The sequence below is a fragment of the Esox lucius genome, chromosome 23, assembly GCF_011004845.1.
Source record: "Esox lucius isolate fEsoLuc1 chromosome 23, fEsoLuc1.pri, whole genome shotgun sequence".
In the NCBI taxonomy this organism is placed as follows: domain Eukaryota; kingdom Metazoa; phylum Chordata; class Actinopteri; order Esociformes; family Esocidae; genus Esox; species Esox lucius.
Window position 1 is genome coordinate 14,530,290 of NC_047591.1, and position 22,244 is coordinate 14,552,533.

The 22,244-nt window shown below is 41.9% G+C and overlaps 1 protein-coding gene across 4 annotated transcripts in view; it reads right to left on the reverse strand.

Annotated features, from left to right (window-relative positions):
• Positions 1–17,706: 17,706 nt before the first annotated feature.
• slc38a4 (solute carrier family 38 member 4) overlaps positions 17,707–22,244 on the reverse strand; it is a 33,005-nt gene continuing 28,467 nt past the window's right edge. For all 4 annotated transcript variants that reach the window (XM_010892641.4, XM_010892643.5, XM_010892642.4 and 1 more), the window contains 3 exons: positions 20,517–20,661; positions 20,171–20,268; positions 17,707–19,865 (listed from right to left, as the gene is read on the reverse strand). In XM_010892641.4, coding sequence (XP_010890943.1) covers positions 19,761–19,865; positions 20,171–20,268; positions 20,517–20,661 — 348 coding nt within the window. In that variant the 3' untranslated portion in view covers positions 17,707–19,760. The remainder of the gene's footprint in view (positions 19,866–20,170; positions 20,269–20,516; positions 20,662–22,244) is intronic.

Consider the following 22,244-nt stretch of genomic DNA (forward strand, 5'->3'; position numbering starts at 1 on the left):
GAGATTCGCACAGACCTCCATGTGCTAGCCAATGGTCCCCTGACTGCTGTTAGGTACCGGGATGAAATCCTCATACCCATCGTCAGACCTTACACTGATGCAGTGGGCCCTGGGTTCCTCATGTGGCCAGAGTGTGTAGGCAGTTCCTGGATGATGAAGGCATTGAATGCCATTGACTGGCCCTCACGTTCCCCAGACCTGAATCCAATTGAGAACCTCTGGGATGTTATGCATTGGTGCATCCTGATCTAGGTCTGGGAGGAGATTCCCCAGGACGCCATCCGTCGTCTCATCAGGAGCATGCCCAGACATTGTCAGGCTTTCATACAGGCATGTGGGGGCCACACACACTACTGAGTCACATTTATGAGTTGCTGTGATGAAATTCACGCAAGTTGGAACAGCCTGTAATTTCCATAGTTTACTTTTACTTTTAGTGTGAGTTTGAATCCCGCCCACAATTACTTGGTGAGTTTGGTTCCCATTGACCGTTGTTACGTCATTTTGTTCTCAACGAATTACACAAAGAACAGTAAATATTTTGATCTTTAGTATATTTCATTCATTGAGTCCCGATGTGTGATGTGTTAAGTGTTGCCTTCATTGTTTTGAGCAGTGTACTTAGAAGGCATGTATTACAGAGGTCTGGCTACAACTGAAAATGCATGTGAAATGTTTATTTCTATGTCAAAATAATTTTCTAGCATGATTTTATTAATATTTTGGTTGAATTTGGGTCTGATACATAATCCACCTGAGTGTTTATCAAATTCTGTCACATCTTGGTTAGATTTTGGATTGCGTCTTGTTGACCTCGGTTCCCAATCTGATTGGGGAGTGCGTTTCACCTGAAGTAGTTCTTACTATCTAGGACAATCAAAAAAAACATGATGGGCATAGAGGTATAAACATGCAGCCATACACAAGCAGATACACACCAAAATAAGACAGACAAGAGAACAGGACAGAACACCTCAAGAAGTGTGGGAAAATCGAGAGGTTAGGTTTCGAGAAGAGTATTTAATGGAACATTAGAAACACTGTACACAGCCGCCAGAGCAAAATGACACTCATAATAAATTGCTGTAGTTAGTTTTAGAAATAAGCTGATCCTAAATATAAAAAAACCCCATAAACATTGTGTTTGGGGGAAAAAACACTTGATTAAGTGTAAAGGTTGATCTATTATTAAATTATGTAGCATTTCAGCAAGAAACTAAACTGTTGGGATTAACCCTAGACAACAAGCAAATATGGTCCCTTGTTGTGCAGTTGGTTCAGCGCAACACTTCAAACACCAGGATTGTGGGTTTCCCATGGGTGGTGGCACTTTGAAAATGGAGCTACTCACCATTACAAGTCACTCTGATGAGAGAGTCTGCTACATTACTGACATCTAAACCATATACAGCAGATGCAATAGTTGCCAGGATTTAAAGAGGTCTATGCATGATGACTTAACAAGTGCAGGGAACAAAAGGTTGGGCAAATTACAATTTGCTCTTAAAAGTCTGGTACTTAAATGGACACAGAGATGATGGTCAACACCAAGCATGTCAGTCTCTCCTGAAGCACAGAGACAGGGAGTGGACACAGGAGGGTGAGTTCATGGCCCTGGTGGGCGTTTTATTACGAGTTAAAAGAACGGTGAGGGGAGGAGGTGAGGGACATAGTCAACACAAGACAAACCCTGCTCATAGGCAGCGTCAACTCTGGGGCGGCGCCTCAGTGGTGGCCAGGGAGGAATGGTTACTAATGGTGGTATTTTTGGCCGCTGCTCCATAACTCCCCATCTCCTCCCCTCCTGCACCTTCTGCTGCCTTCTCCAATTCATCTTTTTTCGTTTTGGCGTCTGCTTCGAGCTGCTCCCTGGGAGTCCTTAAGTGTCTCCTCTGATGAGTCACGTATGTAGGGGTGATGTTGATGGGTGCGGGCGCGTTGGTGCCGCGCACCGTTGGTGTTTGGGCGAGGCGTTGATGTCCTGAAGGTGCTGAGCTGTCGGTTGCGTCAGCTGACACCGTTCATTCAACCATCAATACCATGCTAGATGTTTGCCACCGGCAGTCTCATCACGCTCCCCAAGGGCAACGTGAAAGCTGGGCGGTGCATGGTATTAAATAGAGCCATGACTGCATTGAACCCCTTTGTCTGCCCCATTTTTCTCAAGCTAGCAGTAAATACAAATGACATAGTCAGCTGGGGTTAGAATTGTTTTGATGATTGTTGTTGTAACCCAACAACAGTAGCCACTGCCTTGGCAACAGTACGAAGGGGCCCATGGGCACAGCTATGGAAGGGTCCGTGGAGCCCATGGTATCTGACAGGGCTTCATGACATCTTTGAGTTCTTTCCATGCAGTCACTTCCTTTACACCCCACGACTGTTTCCGCGTCCACCGTTTGTTATGCACAGTAAGCCCATGGTGTTCATTTACCCACCCACTGAGAGAGATCATATGAGATACTGTAATGCACGGTCAATGATCTCTACAGCTGTGTAGCAGGTGGTAACTGTTTATTTTTACAGTCTTGGTATGTTGGAAAATAAGAACTTGTTTCACACGGAAACTAAGCTGTAATAATATGTGATTTTCAGTTTTCAAGACAACCTCTTGATTATATGGTCTTTGTCAGTATAGTGCATCAGGAGAATATCTAAAGAAATGTTCAATGCATCACCTAGCAACTTTATGTACTGTTTTCCTCCTAAAAAGAGGAAAGAACTTTGGCTTCTTTTTAAACTGTTGGTTGAATTACTTTCTCTTTTTTCTGGTGACATTCATTAGTGGTTGTTTTAGTTGACTTTAATCTGTACAATTATTTTACAATGACAAAATACTCAAAATAACAATGCATCCAAATACTTTTGCGAAGTATTGCATTTCACAAACAAATACACATCTTAAATGTATCTTGTTATAAACATGTATAAAAATGTATAATTCAGGCCAGTGAAATGCAATTTTTAATATTTTCAAAAGTTATTACAAAGGGTATTATAAATGCATGTGACAGAAATACTCACCATCTGTCTGTTGCATCTGTTTGATGCAAGGGATGCTCAAGACCAAAAAGAAACAAAGCACACTCATGTTATGACATCATGGTTCCACCCAGGCCCTTATATGGAGATGGCTCTGGTTCCGCAGTCATCGAGTGGCTTTACTGCTACTTTCCCAGAAAATCCATGTGGCAGCACCAACCGTTCCATATCCTGTGACAGAGCATAATGCTACTAATCCTCCCTATTGGCATTAACATTCCCCTTCAGCCTGCATGACCATATTGAACCTATCCGGCTAAACACTAGCTAGCATAATTTTATCAAGTAAAAACATGCAACCTAATATCTGGTCTAGGATGAGCTACGATTGTATCATTGCGAAGAGGGAAAGAATCTTTGCCCAAAAATGCAAGTTTATTCAGTGGTGGAATGCCACTATTGTCTCAAGCCAAATGTACACTACTCAAAAAAATTAAAGGAACACCTAATCGTCACAGTTTAACACCAAGTCAATTAAACTTCTGGGATATCAATCTGTCCAGTTAGGAAGCAGAAGTGATTGTGAATCAATGTCATCTATTTTGGTGCAAATGAAAGTGACAACAGGTACAATGGAAATTTTGCAGGTGGTGGCCACAGACAGTTGCTCTCTCCTTATCCTTCACCCAGAAGACATACCGGTATCTGCTCCTTTGTGCGAGGAGGAACAAGAGGAGCACTGCCAGAGCCCTACAAAATGACCTCCAGGAGACTACGGGTGTGCATGATTCTGACCAAACTGTCAGAAACAGACCCCATCAGGGCCCAACATCCTCTAGTGTTGTGCTCACAGCCCAGCAATGTGCAGCTCGACTGGCATTCGCCAGAGAACACCAGAATTGGCAGGTCCGCCTTTGGCGCCCTGTTCTCTTCACAGATGAGAGCAGGTTCACACCGAGCATGTGACAGATGTGAAATAGTCTGGAGATGCCATGGTGAATGTTAGGATGCCTGCAGCATCATCCAGCATGACCGGTTTGGTGATGGGTCAGTGATGGTCTGGGGAGGCATGTCCTTGGTGGGTCACACAGACCTCCACGTGCTAGCCAATGGTACCCTGACTGCTGTTAGGTACCGGGATGAAATCCTCAGACCTTATGCCGGTGCAGTGGGCCCTGGGTTCCTCCTGGTGCAGGACAATGTCTGGCCTCATGTGGTCAGAGTGTGTAGGCAGTTCCGGGATGATGAAGGCATTGATGCCATTGACTGGCCCTCACGTTCCTCAGACCTGAATCCTATTGAGTACCTCTTGGAAGGTATATACCGGTGCTTGCGCCCCCGCCATGTACAGGAGCTCAATGATGCCCTGATCCAGGTCTGGGAGGAGATCCCCCAGGACACCATCCGTCGTCTCATCAGGAGCATGCCCAGACGTTGTCGGTAGTGCATACAGGCATACAAGGCCATACACACTACTGAGTCACATTGAGTTAAGTTGGAGATAAGTTAGACCAGCCTGTGATTTAATTGTTTACTTGGATTTTCAGGGTGAGTTTGAATCCAGTCCTCAATTGGTTAGTGATCTGGGTTTCCATTGACTGTTGTTACGTCATTTTGTTCTCAATGAATTACACAATGTACAGTAAAGATTTTTATCTTTAATATATTTAGTTAATTGAGACACAATGTGTGATTTGTTTCCTTAATTTTTTTGAACAGTCTATTTTCTGCTCAGTCATTTCACTCTGGTGTCCTTAAACCTCCAATGATGGCCACTCAGTTGCAACTTTGGATGACTCAGGAGTTCTTCTTCTTGGAAAGATTACTAGTTGCATAGCTCATAAAACAAACAGTGCAACCAACTAACGAATGTGACTTGTAAAAATATGTTTTAAGCTGACACATGCAATATAAAAGGGTTGGACAATTTAGAAATGTAATCTAAACTGTGCGCATGCCCATCTTCGCACCGCATTCAGGAATGTTACATAAAAATTCCAGCCCGTGCACCAGGGTCTTTTCAATGAGTTCAGCTAATCTAAAAAAGATTATTCTCTCTCATTGAATTAACAAATATCCCAAACCTTTTAAAATGACACTAAAAAAATCGAACTCTGTAAAATTAAGTCAATGATTTTGTTTTGGGCAGAGCCAGAGCGGAGTAGAATTCTATTAGTTCACATGTGGCCTTCCCTAACTGTGGGAGGATACACTTTTGTCTGTTAAAATGTATTTGAGATCTATTTACCCCGGTAAATACATCAAGAACTAGAGGAAACGTATGATCTCTGTAATTGCAAACAATTATTAAGTTCTTCTTTTCTGATGTATCAAATACTTATGTCATGCAATAAAATGCTAATTAATTATTTAAAAATCATACAATGTGATTTTCTGGATTGTTCTGCCAGATTTCAAGATCTAGAAACCACATTTACTGCTATGTTTGTCCCAGCCACTAATGAGGTGACTCCTATAAGCACAGCAGTATGGGAATCCAGAATGCTGCGTAAGAAAACACAAGACATTCATTCAGATTATTGCTGTGCACCACCTTGGTGAAGTTTGAACCCTAAGCAGCACTTTTCAGATAAAGTTGGTTTATCTGAAAATAAACTTTATCTCACACCTTCCAAATAACAATAACATCACTGTTTTTCACGGTTTCCCTCAACATACCTCAGATAATGCAGCCATTGATAAATTACGTCATAGTAGAACTGTCCATTAAATTTAAGTCTGGCATTTGATTCGACCTTGAATAAACAGGTTACATTACAAGTTGCGACAGGGAGACAGGCCCAGCATAGAACCAAGTAACCAGCATTCCCTGAACAGGCTGTGTATCCTAATCTCATATGTTCTGTAAACATATCTAAATACAGTTCCCAAGGCAGTGAATCACACAATCTCCCAAAGTGCAATAATAACAGCCTTGCAAACCATTGCTCTGCTGAGAAAATTGAGGGTTCAGTAGTGGGCGTTGGACCTGTTCATAAAATAAACAGGGTCATTTTGAACCTTGTTGCTGTATCCAGCCCTTAGCAGCTCCATGATAACATTTTGTGGACGTAACACATACTCATATTGGGTTTTTGAAAATACACTGAACAGTGTTGGTCTCATGTTTCGTGAGCTAAAATAAAAGATCCAAGCTTTTTTTTCCTCCCATATTTTTTGCATTAATTTGTTTGCTCCCTGTTAGTGAATATTTCTCTTTTGCCTAATATCCACCAGAGCAGTTGCCAGCAAATGTAATGTTAATTTCTCTACCAATCTACCAGTCAATCAAATGTGAAATAACAAGAATAGCCCATGAATGAGATGATCACTGAAATTCATTAAACTATTTGGACAGAGGTTGGGCACAACATATGCAGTGAGAGACCGTTCTATTGCTACATCATAACAATAAATGAAGCAACAATGGTCTGAAAAGAGGATCAAATAACATTCTGTACCCAATGGTCTCTTTAAATCCTACAGCATGGCCTTTGGACTGAACCACCGATTTAGGTGGGTGCAATCTGTGGCACGAGATGGCTGATCATTGTGTTCAGAATGTCATTCAGGAATGCTCACATTCTTTCAGGGCCTTAACATCAGCGACACAGAAATTATCAAAGCTATGTGTCTTATCAACAGGAAGCAATGACCAGGATTCCACTACTGTAACAATGGCAGCCATGTTGACTGACTTCACAGGAATTCACATGTCATTATAAGGACAAAGAGGGCCACATATTATACGAATCTGAGTATGAGTTCTTTTAGAACTTGTAGAATTAAATTTGGATTGGCCATATCCCACAGGAAGCAACATTTGTAGGAAAGTTCAATTGTGGTAGGTAGAATTTGATGAAAATATATTAAATCCAACAACACCTAGACATGAAATGTGTAATTTGCCATCCAAATGTTTTAGCTAAAGGACGATGTGTGTGTGTGTGTGTGTGTGTGTGTGTATATAACACAATTTCAAAATATTAGTTGGAGTCCAGTGATGGTAATTGCAGACTAATGTTGAGCTTTTAGGTGCGTCCAATTCATAGAATATCCTGAACACTAAAATATACATTAAGCTGATCATCAGCGAACTCTCTGTTCAGGTATATTAAGATAATACTAATCAATTGCAACGCCAACAATTTTGACTGGCTGCAACTTTGGAACTGAACTTATCAACATGCCATGGTCCGAAGAACATCAAGCTTATCTCAGATAGGGGTGCCCAAACCTGCCTCATCCACAGCCAGAGTTTAGTGATAGTTCAATTTAGTAAAATTAATCATCTGTTTGTTTGCCTTTAACTGCTGACCTGGGTTCATATCTGACTCATGTGTTCTTGCCTGTTTGGACAACAACACAAGCCTCCTTTCAGCTAGTGAACATATCAGATGATTCGGCATGATCGAAAATATCCCAGTTCATATGATGCTGCAGCCAAAACCACCTTGAGCTGAATATGTATAAAACAAAGAGTATGTTAAAGTAGCTGCCTGGTGCCCATCTGTAACTTTTAGGAGTTCATATTCTGTTAACCCGTAGCTAACTAATGTTGTTGACATGTAATCATGTAGCCAAAGCATTCATTGGAGACAAAGGAAAACTTTTAAAACCATAATTCAAAATTGAGGCTCTGAAAATAGTTGCAATGGCAATATCTTTTGTATAAAACAATGGAGGCAACACTGATTTTTGGTTAATACTAAAATAGCTTTTCATCAGGATAAGTAATTGAAATAGCTGATCATATCTATCTGATATCTCAAAAATTGCTAATCAAAGTGATTTTTATTTGCATAGAATTTACATATCAAAATGTATTTTGTTATCTTACCAGTCCGCCTTTATATCCTCTGGCCATGCTTTTAGGGATATGGTTCTTGAACGGAGCACCATTTGCGGACCTGCCAATTCTCTGGCAAATGCCAATCAAGCTGCAAAGGGCTGTGAGTACAGGACCCACTAGAAGACATTGGGCCCTCATTCCACCTGTCTGTTTCCGACAGTTTGGTCAGAATCATGCACACCAGTAGCCCGCTGGATGTCATTTTGTATGTGTCTGGCAGTGCTCCTCCTGTTCCTCCTCACACGAAGGAGCAGAACCGGTCCTGCTGCTGGGTTGATGCCCTTCTGCGGCCCTGTCCAACTTTCCTCATGTAATGGCTTGTCACCATGCTCTTGAGACTGTACTGAGAAACACAGCAAACCTTCTTGCAACAGCACGTATGGATGTGCCATCCTGGAGGAGCTGGACTACCTGTGCAACCTGAATGGGTTGTAGGTTATGCCTCATGCTACCAGTAGTGACAAGGACACTTGCAAAATGCAAAACTAGAGAAGAATCAGTCAGGAAGGATAAGGAGAGACCAATTGTCTGTGGTCACCACCTGCAAAATCATTCCCTTTTTGGAGGTTGTCTTGCTGCTGCCTCTCCAGTGCACCAGTTGTCACTTTCACTTGTAGCAATACAGGTGACACTGATTGACAATCACTTATGCTTCCTAACTGGACAGATTGACATCCCTGAAGTTTAATTGACTTGGTGTTATACTGTGATGATTATGTATTCCCTTAATTTTCCAATGAAAGGCTGATCAGGATCTTATAAAACAGCTCCTAAATTCATCAGGTTGCTTACATTTTAATAACTAGTACTTATTAATGTGCCACAAAACCTACTAAAGTTAGACAAACTTATGCACCCATCGTTAAAACTGTGAGTAAAATAAACTTTTTGGAGAAAGTGTTCTGCTCCAGTCAGCGTAACACGTGGTCGTTATTGAAAACCATTAAAAAAAAAAAATCCAACATAAACGAACATTTCTCATTGGAAGTTTAGGTCAGTCTCTTCCTAATCAATCAATCAAATGTATTTATAAAGCCCTTTTTACAACACCAGTTGTCACAAAGTGCTTTTACAGAGACACTCAGCCTTAAACCCCAAGGAGCAAACAGTAGTGTTGAATTTCAGTGGCTAGGAAAAACTCCCTAAGAAGGCCGAATTTTAGGAAGAAGTCTAGAGAGGACTCCGGCTCAGAGGGGTGACTGGTCCTCTTCTGGCTGGGCTGGGTGAGATATTAAGAGTCCAATTGGAATAATTAATAAATGCATCTGGGCTATATCCAGAGTCTATTTAAATTTAGACTAGGTCAGAAGTATGACCAGATGGACAGGGACAGCAATGGGCAGAGATGGGGAAGTCACACATGGTAAAGTCCAAGCAAGCCTCAAAGTCTAAACCATCAAGTCTGGAATCAAGTCTCAAGTCACAGTTCAGATAAATCAAGCAAGTCAAGTCAAGGGTTCACCCTAAGCAAGTCAAGTCGAGTCCTTATAAGTTTCAAGTCAAGTCACAGTACTAAAGAGATGAACACACACACTGTCCTCTGTTTCTGACGTGCGCTCGGTGCGACCCTCGATTTCAAAATCAAATATTTTTCTCCTCCGCGGTACAATTTTTTGGGGGGACGAAGCGGAGGGATCTTGAATCAGCCTGAAGGGGGTGTATTCGCTATAACAACCGCCTCGCTATACCTTATCCCGCTTATGACATGGCTACCTACCAAATAAATCAATAATTTGACACAAAATATTGATTTCAAAAGGAATTTATTGATTTAAAAACGATTGTATTGCTTCCTCTAAAGAAAATAGTCCGTCCCGTCTCTGGTTAGAATCCTGCTGCGTCCATAGCAACGAGCTGTTTTTCATGGCAACAGTCTGTTATCAAGATATAACACGCATTCTGCACTGGAATTCAGCCAATCCATGTAATAAGGGCTAATAATAACAACCTTATAAACTAATTATTGTGACTGAAAAACTGCCTAATATGTTATTACGCTGTAATTATTCTTGTCTGTATGAGTAAAAAAAAAAAAAAAACTCTTCGAAATGTTTAGGTGCTAGTAATCACATCGCCGCCTCGTGTTAGCCTTTCATGCAGTAAAGTTAACTGTTATGGTGTAAGCACAATTCTTTTTAGTTTCCACACGCAGTCCACAAACACTTGAAAATGCGCACATTTAATACAGACATTATGGCCTACGTGTAATAATATACATGCCCGCTCATTTTAAGATGCTCATCAACATTAAAATTCAGGCTATGCCACTGTTATAGTCAAAATCCCTTACATATTTACCAGACGTATTCAATAATGATAATGGTCACATTTCTAACAAGAAAAAAAAAAATATATAATATGCAACCAAGGCCAAATTATGACAAACAAAAGATTAATTCATTACATCAGTAACTTTCGTTATAGATCTTAGTGAAACTGAATATAAAGAGATGACTTTCTTACTTTTCCTTCTTAAAATGACGAATGAAATTTGACGTTGCATATTTAGCATCTGGCAAAATTTTTTTATTCACACGGTCCAGTTCAAAGTCCTTGTATCCAAACGATACTATTTTGTGGAGCTCGACTAACCTTACTGTCTGCCATGTTTGGCGCGGTTTGAATTGTGCAGCGTTAAAGGCACATGATTAGTGCTGCTGATGTCACAACATATAAAATAATTGTATTGCTGTTTGTTTATTATAAGTTCAAGTCATTGTCGAGACTTCCACTTCAAGTCAAATCTCAAGTAACTTGTTGTCAAGTCAAGTCATTTTCATACTTTAATCAAGCAAGTCACAAGTCCTGAAAATTGTGACTTGCCTCAGACTCGGGTCAAGTCATGTGACTCGAGTCCCCCACCTCTGGCAATGGGCCCCCCAAACCAGGTACTCCGCAGGTGTGGACCAGGACCTCATGTCGTCCTAAAGTTAAAAAATATCTATTTTCTGTTTGGTACCTAGCTAAATTGACCCCAATGTTTAATTTACACACAATACATTCCCTAATGCAGGCCATACCTGAGTGGCAGGGCCTGCGGATCTGAGGTCATCTCAAACATGGACACTGAATTATTAACAGGGACAGATTTCCTGGAATTCTCCCCAGTGTGCAGGACAGTTAATCCTCATCAAATAATGAGTACAAGAGCAAGGGTATGATCTGTGGGTGGGAGGGGGGAATGGAGAGGGAGAAAAACTATAGGGGGTAAAGAAAATAAATCGTCAGGGATAGGGCAAGCATGTCTAAGGTTTATTAAACAGTAAGAGGAGGAACAGCAGAAAGGAGAGGAAGACTGGATGATAGGAGAGGAAGACTGGATGATAGGAGAGGAAGACTGGATGATAGGAGAGGAAGATTGCATGATAGGAGAGAGAGGGAGAGAAAGCGACTTAATAAAAGGAGAGAGGGTGAGGCTGGATGAGAGGAGGGGAGACAAGGTAGATGGAAGAATATGGAGGGGGCAAGAAAGGACGAAGACAGGATGAGAGAGAGGTTAGGAAAGAGGGGTGTGAAATAGTCAAAGAGGTGGTAGTGGAAATGATACTACTAAAGGTTCAAGAGAAAAATAGGTAGAAGATTGTAATGAGAAGAGAGAGAGAACTTGAATAATTTAACCCTTTGACCCCATCCACGCCTTTATTTGCAAAACCTACCCATGACAGTCATACCGCTGTGTATCATAACAAACTGAGCGAGGTTGAGTAATTAGGAGAGCACAGAAGGTATTGAGTTGCCTGTGAACGCAGTAGATATTGCGTAAACATAACATTGGAAACTGCCAAGTATCTTAAATGTATTATACATTGGGGATAGTAGTTACATCATTTGGGAATAGCATGAAACCCACCATTCAGATCTAGTATGGAAAAAAGGTTGAATTGAATTCAGCAGCATTGAATGAAACAATTTTTGATCTGAATTATTCAGTCAAATCTGCATGAAGTAATGGGAAATCATCCATTTTGTCCACAATTGTAGTACACACTCAACTGATGAAACAACTCCTGAGGGAACTGTCGTTCTTTACATAGAATTAATAAGTAATAAAAGAAGCTTGGCTGGTTACCGTGGCTCAAGTGTTCTCCCCCTTGAACGTTTTCACTTTTATTAATTAACTTTTATTTATTATGCTAGCTTTTTTGTTGTTAGTTAGAAATGATGTCATAATGCTAGCTAGTTCTTTCAATACACCCTCCAAATGTCAAATTACACAACAAAAAGGACAGCACTAAGGCTGCCCACTTGGTTGTGAAAGTTGCTGATTGGCTAACCAGAACAAAACTCTTAAACAAGTCTCTTAAACTCTTAATAAACGGTTTAGGCTACTCTAACTTCTTCACATTGGCAAAGTAGCATAACTGCCCAAGTATGTTGACTTATGAGAGGGACCCTAAAACATTTGTGAAGTATTCTAAAAACAGTTTAAAAAAAAAAGTGATATTTTCATTAAGTGCTTTTCAAAGTTCCGTATGTAAGAAAGTGGATGATGACAAATATTTAACTTTGAAACTCAGACAAATTGGATGTTGTTCCTGACTAGAACTTAGACTACCGTTCAAAAGTTTGGGTTCACTTTGGGTAGGCATTTCCTTGTGTTCCATGAAAACAAATATTAAATTAATTTGAATAGGAAAATAGCTAAATTAATAGGAATTATAGCCAATGACAAGGTTAGAAAAAATGATTTTTAATTGAAATAATTGTGTTTTGTGGATCTGGAGAAGGCATATGACAGGGTCCCCCGGGAGGTACTGTGAGGTACTGTGGGAGGTACTGCGGGAGTTTGGGGTGAGGAGGTCCCTTCTGAGGGCTATCCAATCCCTGTACGTCCAAAGTGAGAGCTGTGTTCGGGTTCTCTGTAGTAAGTCGGACTCGTTCCAGGTGGGGGTTGGCCTCCGCCAGGGCTGCGTTTTGTCACCAATCCTGTTGGTAACTTTTATTGACAAGATATCGAGGCGTAGTCGGGGTGGGGAGGGGTTGCAGTTCGGTGGGCTGGGGATCTCATTGCTGCTTTTTGCAGATGATGTGGTCCTGATGGCATCATCGGTCTGTGACCTTCAGCTCTCACTGGACTGGTTCGCAGCCGAGTGCGAAGCGGTTGGGATGAGGATTAGCACCTCTAAATCTGAGGCCATGGTTCTCAGCGGGAAACCGATGGAGTGCCTCCTCTGGGTAGGGAATGAGGCGTTACCCCAAGTAAAGGAGTTCAAGTATCTCTGGGTCTTGTTCGCGAGTGAGGGGACAATGGAGCGGGAGATTGGCCGGAGAATCGGAGCAGCGGGGGCAGTATTGCATTCGCTTTACCGCACTGTTGTGACGAAAAGAGAGCTGAGCTGGAAGGCAAAGCTCTCGATATACCAGTCAATTTTCGTTCCTACCCTCACCTATGGTCATGAAGGCTGGGTCATGACCGAAAGAACAAGATCGCGAGTACAAGCGGCTGAAATAGGTTTTCTCAGAAGGATGGCTGGCTTCTCCCTTAGGGATAGGGTGAGAAGCTCAGCCATCCGTGAGGAACTCTGAGTAGAGCCGCTGCTCCTTTGCATCGAAAGGAGCCAGTTGAGGTGGTTCGGGCATCTGGTAAGGAAGCCCCCAGGACGTCTCCCTAGGGAAGTGTTCCAGGCACGTCCAGCTGGGAGGAGACCTCGGGGTAGGCCCAGGACCAGGTGGAGAAATTATATTTCGACACTGGCCTGGGAACGCTTCGGGATCCCCCAGTCAGAGCTGGCAAATGTGGTTCGGGAAAGGGAAGTTTGGGGTCCCCTGCTGGAGCTGCTGCCCCTGCGACCCGATACCGGATAAGCGGATGAAGATGAGATGAGAGATAATAATTGTCCTTCAAATGTTGCTTTGTTAAAAAAAATCCTCAATTTGTAGCTATTACAGCCTTGCAGTAGCTTCCACAATTTGGATTGGCTTCATGGGCACTTATGTACCATACGGTCAAGCTGCTCCCACAACAGCTCAATAGTGTTGAGATCCGGTGACTGTGCTGGCCACTCTATTATAGACAGAATACCAGCTGACTGCTTCTTCCCTAAATAGTTCTTGCATAGTGTGGAGCTCTGCTTTGGTTCATTGTCCTGTTGTATGAGGAAATTGGCTCCAATCAAGCACCGTCCAAAGTTTATGGCACGTTGTTGCAAAATAGCAGACTTCCTCCTTCAAGATCCATTTGACCCTATACCAATCTCCACCATCAAAGCATCCACAGGCCATCACATTGCCTCCACCATGCTTGACAGATGACGTCAAGCACTCCTCCAGCAACTTTTTATTTGATCTGTGTCTCTCGAATGTTCTTTGTGATCCGATAACTACAAACTTAGTTTTGGGTTTGTAATGATCAATTAGCCTTTTAAAATGCTAAACACAACGTGCCATTGCAACACTGGACTGATGGTTGCTGAAAATGGGCCTCTGTACTCCTACATAGATATTCAGAAAATCTGCCGTCTCCAGCTACAATAGTAATTTACATCTTGTTTTGCAGTTGTGTTGTCATGGTGCGGTGAGCAGCAGCGCCACCGTGCCATAATTTCTCAAGTTCCCATATCTCACGAACACATCCCGGACTGTCACATGTTTCCAATCTTCCACACCAGGTCCCAATCTAGCTAATTTGTATGTGTATATATGTTTCCCCTCTGCTCCCCACATTGTGGCTCATTGTTCTTGTCGTGTTTGGATGTCGTGTGTGTTGCCGTTGTTGTAAGTACTTGTGCCATTGCATATTGTCATTTTTGCTGCTTTAGTCAGCCTTTTGCTTTTGTGTGTTTTGTGCTCTGTGTTTGTTTATTTCTTGTCCATTAAAGAATCCACACCAACTACCCCTGCCTGCACCTGGTTCCTTGTTCTAGCAACACAGTGTGGTTGGGTTTTAGGATAGGTCTCTGTATAGCGCTTTGTAACTCTGGATGTAAACACTTCTGTCGTAACTGACCTTCTTTTGAAATCAGTGATTATTAATGTTCTCAGTGTCACCTGAATGTGAATGGAAGGGTCAGAGCATCATTGGAGCTCCAAAGAGAATGAGGCAGGAGGCTGTCCTCGTTGAAACAGGGTGAGGCTAGGGACAAAGGGAGATCGTGGGGGAGGATGTTATGTAACCAGATCCACGGTGACCTGCGCAGCTGACTGTGACCTGAATCTCGCGTGACGCTCAACGAAACTGGTACTGTCAGGATGACACAAGAAAACAGTAGTGTATTTTTTACTCTTTTATTTACGCTACTAAATGCAATGACATGACAGATTTCCTCAAATTACGTAACATCCATGTAATAGCAATCGTAAAATTCATAACTGACCGTGAACTGAACAGCCTGTAGATTCATAAAAGGCTGTGGGTCATTTGGATGCTAGTGTTTTATCTTAAGTGTCATTTTTTTTGAGCTGGAGGGTCGTACCAAACATGTTCCAGCTCCCACCTGAGCACTAGTTTGTGACCTGTCCTGGAACATGACAAGCAGACGCTACATGTCATGACTAGATGTTACATAGACAGAGTAGAAGTCTATTTCTGGACAGGCCAGACTGTACCATCACGCCAGACACATTTCCAGCAACATTGTTCCCAAATGAAGAGTTAAAATACGGTGTGAGACGGGGCAGTCTTACGTAACAGCCCTCGACTGGCCGAGAGGGGATTTGGTAGAGACAACCCCAAGCAAGTGTACACATGTTCATGCAAGGCAGGTAGACACACACACACACACACACACACACACCCATTAGACGGGATGATGGATTGCACTAATCTTGTTTAGGCATTCATAGGTTAGCATAGTATTTTTCAGTGGTTAACAATTAGAGCAAACTTGATTTGATTCTGCGTGTTGATTGTTGCATCCTATCCTGTGGAAGCGTTATCAAAGGTTGTAGCTAATTAGTGAAACAGACAATAAGATGTATAGTTACCACTCGTTATGTTCCTCCATTAGTCTCTAATCAGTAACATACGTGGAACTACAGTACACTGACACTTAATGAACACACCCAGGATGCTGCAGTTCCTCGACTTCATGATTACCACTGACGTTATCGATGGTGTCAGCACGGCTTACAACTTGGGGGCGTTGGTGTTGTCTCGTCCAAACATTATTCTCCAACATTAGTTCAGCATCCAAAACAAAACACATCTATAGAGTACCGTAGTATTCACAACCCGACCCATCATATTTCTACCACTAACCGCTAGGCAACCTGCCACCCGTGAAAGAAAAACCCTTCTAACCAGGGCAGTGTTAATGCACAACAAAATATGGTCATCCAACATACGGTCTACACTTGGCAGTCTTTTACCCAGCTCTATCAACATGTATACTGTTGTAACCAGTAATTCTGAATTCTAGCTCTGATAGCTCTGATTTTAAGTTCACAAAAAGCAATGAAAGATACAGGCATGTTTCTTTCACATTTTTATTGTTCATATTAATAATAATATTGAAATATCTTCACTGATAACTAGCCCTTTGTTCTGGCAAGAATACATTTGAATGTCAGTTAATCCACAGGAACCAGATGCTGAATGGTAGTACCTCTCAGGCCAGGTTACACAAAGTACATCATTTTGGTAACATTTAAATCCTCCAGCATTTAGCATACTTTATACTGACACAAGCGTGACTTGCAGTTTGCATGTCAGAGTGTTTGATAATCTAACTTACAGTATGTCATGTTTATGTACTGCTATTACAGGATGAAGAAAGGTCCAAAACGAATGGTGAAGATAACTGTTTCTGATGTACCTGAGTAGCATTGAGGACATTTTTAAAAGATACCGACCCTCTTCTTGGGTGTCTCAGATCCCAAAACCTGTAGTCTGTTCTCTGGTCCTTCATTACAATTGTATTTTTTTTTTGCCTTTTTGATGATTACAAAATGTACTATAAAATCACTACCTGTTGTAACATGATGTATATTCAAGACCTTGAATCTTTAGGGTGATGCTGGCCACCCTAAGCGTTGCTCCTTTAACTACTAGTTTTGTTATTATTAAGGCAAAGATTAGGTTCTGCATTCTCATACAATTGTAGGTTTTCTTTCAAAACACTTTATACAATGCATTTTACATAGCACGTATAAGGAGGAATTCTGACCAAGACAAGGAACTGCATCTGAAATGTTACATTTGAATGTTCATACTCTTTAACCCATTGGGCATGTCAAAAATCAAGTATTTCAATTCAGTACAGTCAAAATCTAAAAACAAACAACCTACGATTCTACTTCTGGCATGGACCTAAATCGCAGAGGCTTCTGATAATCTTAAAATAGATCATTTATTATCTCAGTGGTTCCCAAACTATTTGGCCTGTAACCCCATTTTTATGTTTACTACAACTATTCATGATCGGAGCTGCAGAATGACAGTGTGTCAGATGGTTTTCAGTGTGCAGCCAGTCTGACATACTGCTTGTCCATTGTTTTAAGTGCCTATGCAGGAGATGTTCAGTAAGCCTTATTTTTAAGGAACTATTAAAAAAAAACAAAAAAAAAACAGTAATTTGAAGGAAACCTTCCTGTTGAAACAGCATTTACAAACTATGCGTAACCCCAGTTCTATGCATCAAGTGCATCTTTTACTCAAGTTTCTCTTGCGTCCAAATGCATATTCAAATCAGTTGACCCCATATGGGGTTGGGACCCCTAGTTTGGAAAACCCTGCTTTAATTCAATGATTAGGTACTCCGGAAATGTAACTATAAAGACATGAAAGGGGACAGATTTTCTACAAATGTACAAGCTTCCATAAAAGAACAAAACATCATCAAACTTAAAAACAATGAGTACTAAAACAAATCCCACACAAATAATTCAGTGAGTGTACCATATAAGATTATTTACAAAGCATATACAAGTTACAAACATGTTTGTAATCTAAAACATGCACATAATAAACCATTTCATTTGAAATATCAATTAGTTTAATGTATATGTAGATCCACAAAGGATCTGGAAATGTTGTCCATTTTGTCTGGATCCATTCGTAACATAGAAATGGTTAATTTAAGCTTGCATGCAAACTCCTATTGTAGCCATCTATTCTATGCAAGGCAACTGGAACAGACAGAAACGGACACATTTTTAAACAAGGCACCATTTTCACAGATATAAAGAAATTCATCCATGGTGATGGTCATTTTGGCATTTCGACAAATGTTGGTCCACTGCAATGATGTTAGATTACAGTAACAATAGTCATTATAAAAGGAATTAACATGTACGGTTTACATACTGTTAACTGTACTGTTAGCACCAATTTGATGTAACAAAATAACCAAACCATCAAAGTTACAGTGGATAGATACTGTCTCGAATGTTGTCCACCTTTAACGTTATGTCCAAAATGGAACTTAAGGTTTGAACTGCAGACACTGATAAAACAAAGTATCTTGTGTCTTGTAAACAGTACAGTCAGAGAATCTAATGCTTATCTTGTGTAACAAGATATAGTTTCGCACACTAGGATAGAAGAAAGTGGGTTGTGATGGATTATATGATCGCTGTGCCAAGTAAAATAGCTAATGATGTGTACTGCTGGTAGACCTCTGTTACTCTCATAGGTATGTTATTGTTCCTCTTACTTCTCAGTGTTGTATTTCAAAGTCCTGTTTTTTTTATTCACATTAATTATAGAACAAGATAAAGTTATGAGTTGAAGATGTCTCAAACCAACAATGTGAGCTCATCTTGTGATGTTCGCTGTCATTGACACATGACCTACATGACCTATGACCAATAATTGGCAAGAATCCAACGGGAGAAACATGTTACATGGAATTCAGTAGATCATTGGTCAAGTACCAGTACATTCAAATGTCTGTGACAATAATACTGAATGTAGTCCCTTGTTAAAAAGTATTCCTGGGTTCTTTTTTTCAGTGTTGATCATCCAGTTATGTCTAGATTAAGAGAATGGACCTGGCAAAACATTTTGACTGGGTGTGTCTGTAATTGTGTATGAACGTCAGAGCTCATGACTGCTCTAGGGATATTGAGGTCAACACACTAGTCACTGAGAAAGTGTGTCTACACTTTGGTAATGGGATTGATTGTTGGAGAATGATATTCACCTAGACCTACTTAACCAAACCTAGTTCACAAATATTTAAAAAGTCTCTAGCTCCCAAAAGGACACTACAGCTCTTTAACGTATGATTATGTAAATTGTCTTACTCTACCTTGGTGTATAAAATATTTTTGACAGTAAGAAAAGGAGCAATGCTTAGTATAACTACTGTGGTGTTTGTGTGTTGTGTTTACGTGTGTCTGCATGTGTTAAAAAAATACATTAAAATTTGAAGCATCCACTAGAAGTGCTCTTTGTCCATATATATATTTTTTTAACCCCGGTTCTTTTTTTCAAGCATGCCGGGCGCTGTGGCCACGCCTGCAGTCACCGCCAGCTCCAACAGTGTCAACTCTCAGATCAGATCTCCTTCTCTTTGGGTTCTTATGACAGTTCAGCGGTTGAGGTACCTGCTGAAAGGTTTTCCTTGCGGTGGTAATATCAAAGAGCAGGCATGATGGGATATTTAGACATCTGTTCTAGGCCATGCAATATGAGCTACAGCCTCCGCCCCCCCCCCCCCCGTTTCTGACCGTCCTCCTTGATTGCTTGTTGTGACGGATTCTTTAGAACTAAACCAAAAACAACAACAACGAAAACTAAAAAAAAAACTAGAAGAATGCCATCTTCTCCAGTAATACTGTGTGGAAAGGGGTGGGGGTTGAGAAAAACAAACCGCCCCTTTACAGTAGGCTGATGTACTCAGTGTATAGGTCCTTTGGGTGATATGTGGGGGAACCCCTGGGGCACTGTGACCCTACCCCCAAGGCCAAGTCAAAGATGAAGTGACGGGGGGGTAGGGGGTCCTGTCAGAGAGTCTGCTCCTGGTGGGGCTGGGGAGGCGGTTGCTTAGTGACCGCCATTGGAGCCGGGAGGGTTGTGGATCCAGTCCATCACGATGAGTGACAGGCTGCTGAACATGAAGATGATGCCTACCACCAGGAAAACAGCTGCCTGAGAGACGAATGGGAAATAAACATGGAGAGGACATTGGGTGAAGCATGCTTTCAGCAACTCATTAATATATATGACTATCCGTACAATTCAGTGCAATCACGTTTTGGAGAAGATCTCAGCGGACCTCAGGGAAACCCTGTTCTAGGGAACAGATATAAGTCTGTGGCAACACTGTTGGCTAAGTGCTGGGGGCTTCTGTTCCAAAAGCAGGCTAAGGTGTCTGTCTAGGCATGTTGGAAAGGGGAGCATGTGTGCATGTGTTACAGAGGCTGTTTGGCATGCATCTTTTCTTGCACACTTACAAAGATCTTCTGTGGGGAGCGCATGGGCACTGACTTAACCAGCCGTAGATAAAAGGCGGCAGGGAGGATGAAGATGAGCATGGTGGCTGCCGAAGAACCTGTCAGAGGGGAAGAAGGAAAAAAGACCGTCATCAACCATTCACCCTTTCCACTGAAACAAGTGGAGGGATGCCTCACTTACAACCAGCAGCATGGTGCCCAGGCTTTTGTCACACACAAACTCAAAAACTAACACTCCAAGTAAAATGCCTCCACATTAAGAGATCATTGATTTCCAAAAGCCCGCACACCACGTCGCGTTCCAGGGATGGACTTCGGACCTCTCCGGGGTTTGAGGATGACTCACCGATAAAGCCGAAAATGTCTCTAATGGTGGGAACAAAGATGACCAGCATGTTGTTGAACATGAGGATGAAGGTAGCGATGAGCATGTGGCGCACCCAGCTGAACTCACGCTGGTTGAACAGCATGGTGTTGATGGAGGACCGAATCTGCAACAACACAGAGACCTTTTCCTTTACATTCAGTTGGCTTAGAAAACACAACGGCTTCCGATTGAAAGTCCACTGGCATTCCGTTTACAATGTGGAGTAGAACTCCAATGGTGGTGCTTAATTTTTTTTACATATGCATGCACACAAACACACACACACACACACACACACACACACACACACAGACACGCGTGCCCACACACCCACTCCAAATTGGTGTGTGTGTGTGCATGCTAGTAGGTAACCCCATTTTCAGTCACATCTGCGATCTACTCTGAGCCCACAGGCCAGTTCACATAGTTGGCTGCTGACTGAAGTGTGTCAATGGCACCAGGGTAGAGAGGCAGGAAAGGAGGCCACCAGTTAAGACGCTGAGAGCTGCAAAGCCCAAGGCGGCGAGTTAAAGACTTCACTGGGTGAAAGGTCACAGATATCAGGTGAAAAGCAACTGCTAGGGGAGAGAGGTTGGGGAGGCAGGGCTAAAAGCAGCATTCAAAAGGCAGAGGATTATCTCCAGGACAGCCTCCTGCAACAGAGTCCTGGGATTGCATCAGCCATCAGCCAGAGGTGGTAGGACGGAAGGCAGCAGGGGAGGGGCATGTCCTGCCCCAAGGCACTGCTTGCCACTTTGCAACTTCCCCTTTCCTCCCTTCATTTAAATCCTCTTATTTGGTCTTTTCTAAAACCATTTGTGTTTTGCTGACAGGTGTGGATAAACAGACAACGTAGTAAACCCTGACGCCTAACTGACTATGTACGCAGGGATGGTAGAAATGTATACCTCTATCATTTTTACGTTGTGAACCACATGACCTCGATCGAAACTACAGGGTGCTGCAATAAAGTTTCCTGCCTCCTAGTGTACCAACTCTGAGCAGAACCAGGCAAAGAGAGCATGCTGGGAATTCATTCTCCCTGAAGACCTCAGCATGAAAAATATATAATATGGCAATATTACTGATTGTCCCTTACAAACCACTGTAGCAACCACGTAGACAGTAACACCTTCAAATTAATTGAAAATAAAGCAGGAAAACTATTTTTTTTTAATGTATTCAGAAACTTAACCGTGCAATTATATATATATCTATATTTACACTAAAGGTATAGCAGCTAGAGCAGTCTGTCATATCTTTCATTAAATGACAGAAAACACTAAATTGAGAAATACTGCTCAAAGTTACCACCCCTACTATTGGCTAATTGCTGATTAAGAGGCGGAGTTTGGCTGACCATCTCCAACTGTATGCCCTTGGTCCTCCATCTCAGGCCCTGGAGGGTGATGATCAGGCCTTGCCTAGAGTCAAAGTAACTTCTCAGAAAAATGTCTTGTTGTGGATTACATTTGACACGTCACAGCCACTTAGACGTGACTACAGTTTGCATTCAGTTGTGTGTGATCAACCCTGCACATTTGCTAAGTTGTTCACTCGTCCCCTCAAGATAAATCAATGGTAGAGAGGGCAGCGTTTGTGAATCCATCTTCAACTGGGATTCCATGGAGGAAAAGTAATTTGGGTGAGGGCCTACTTGATTGGACCAGAGCCTAACTGTGCATGAACAGCAGGGGGGGAAAACGG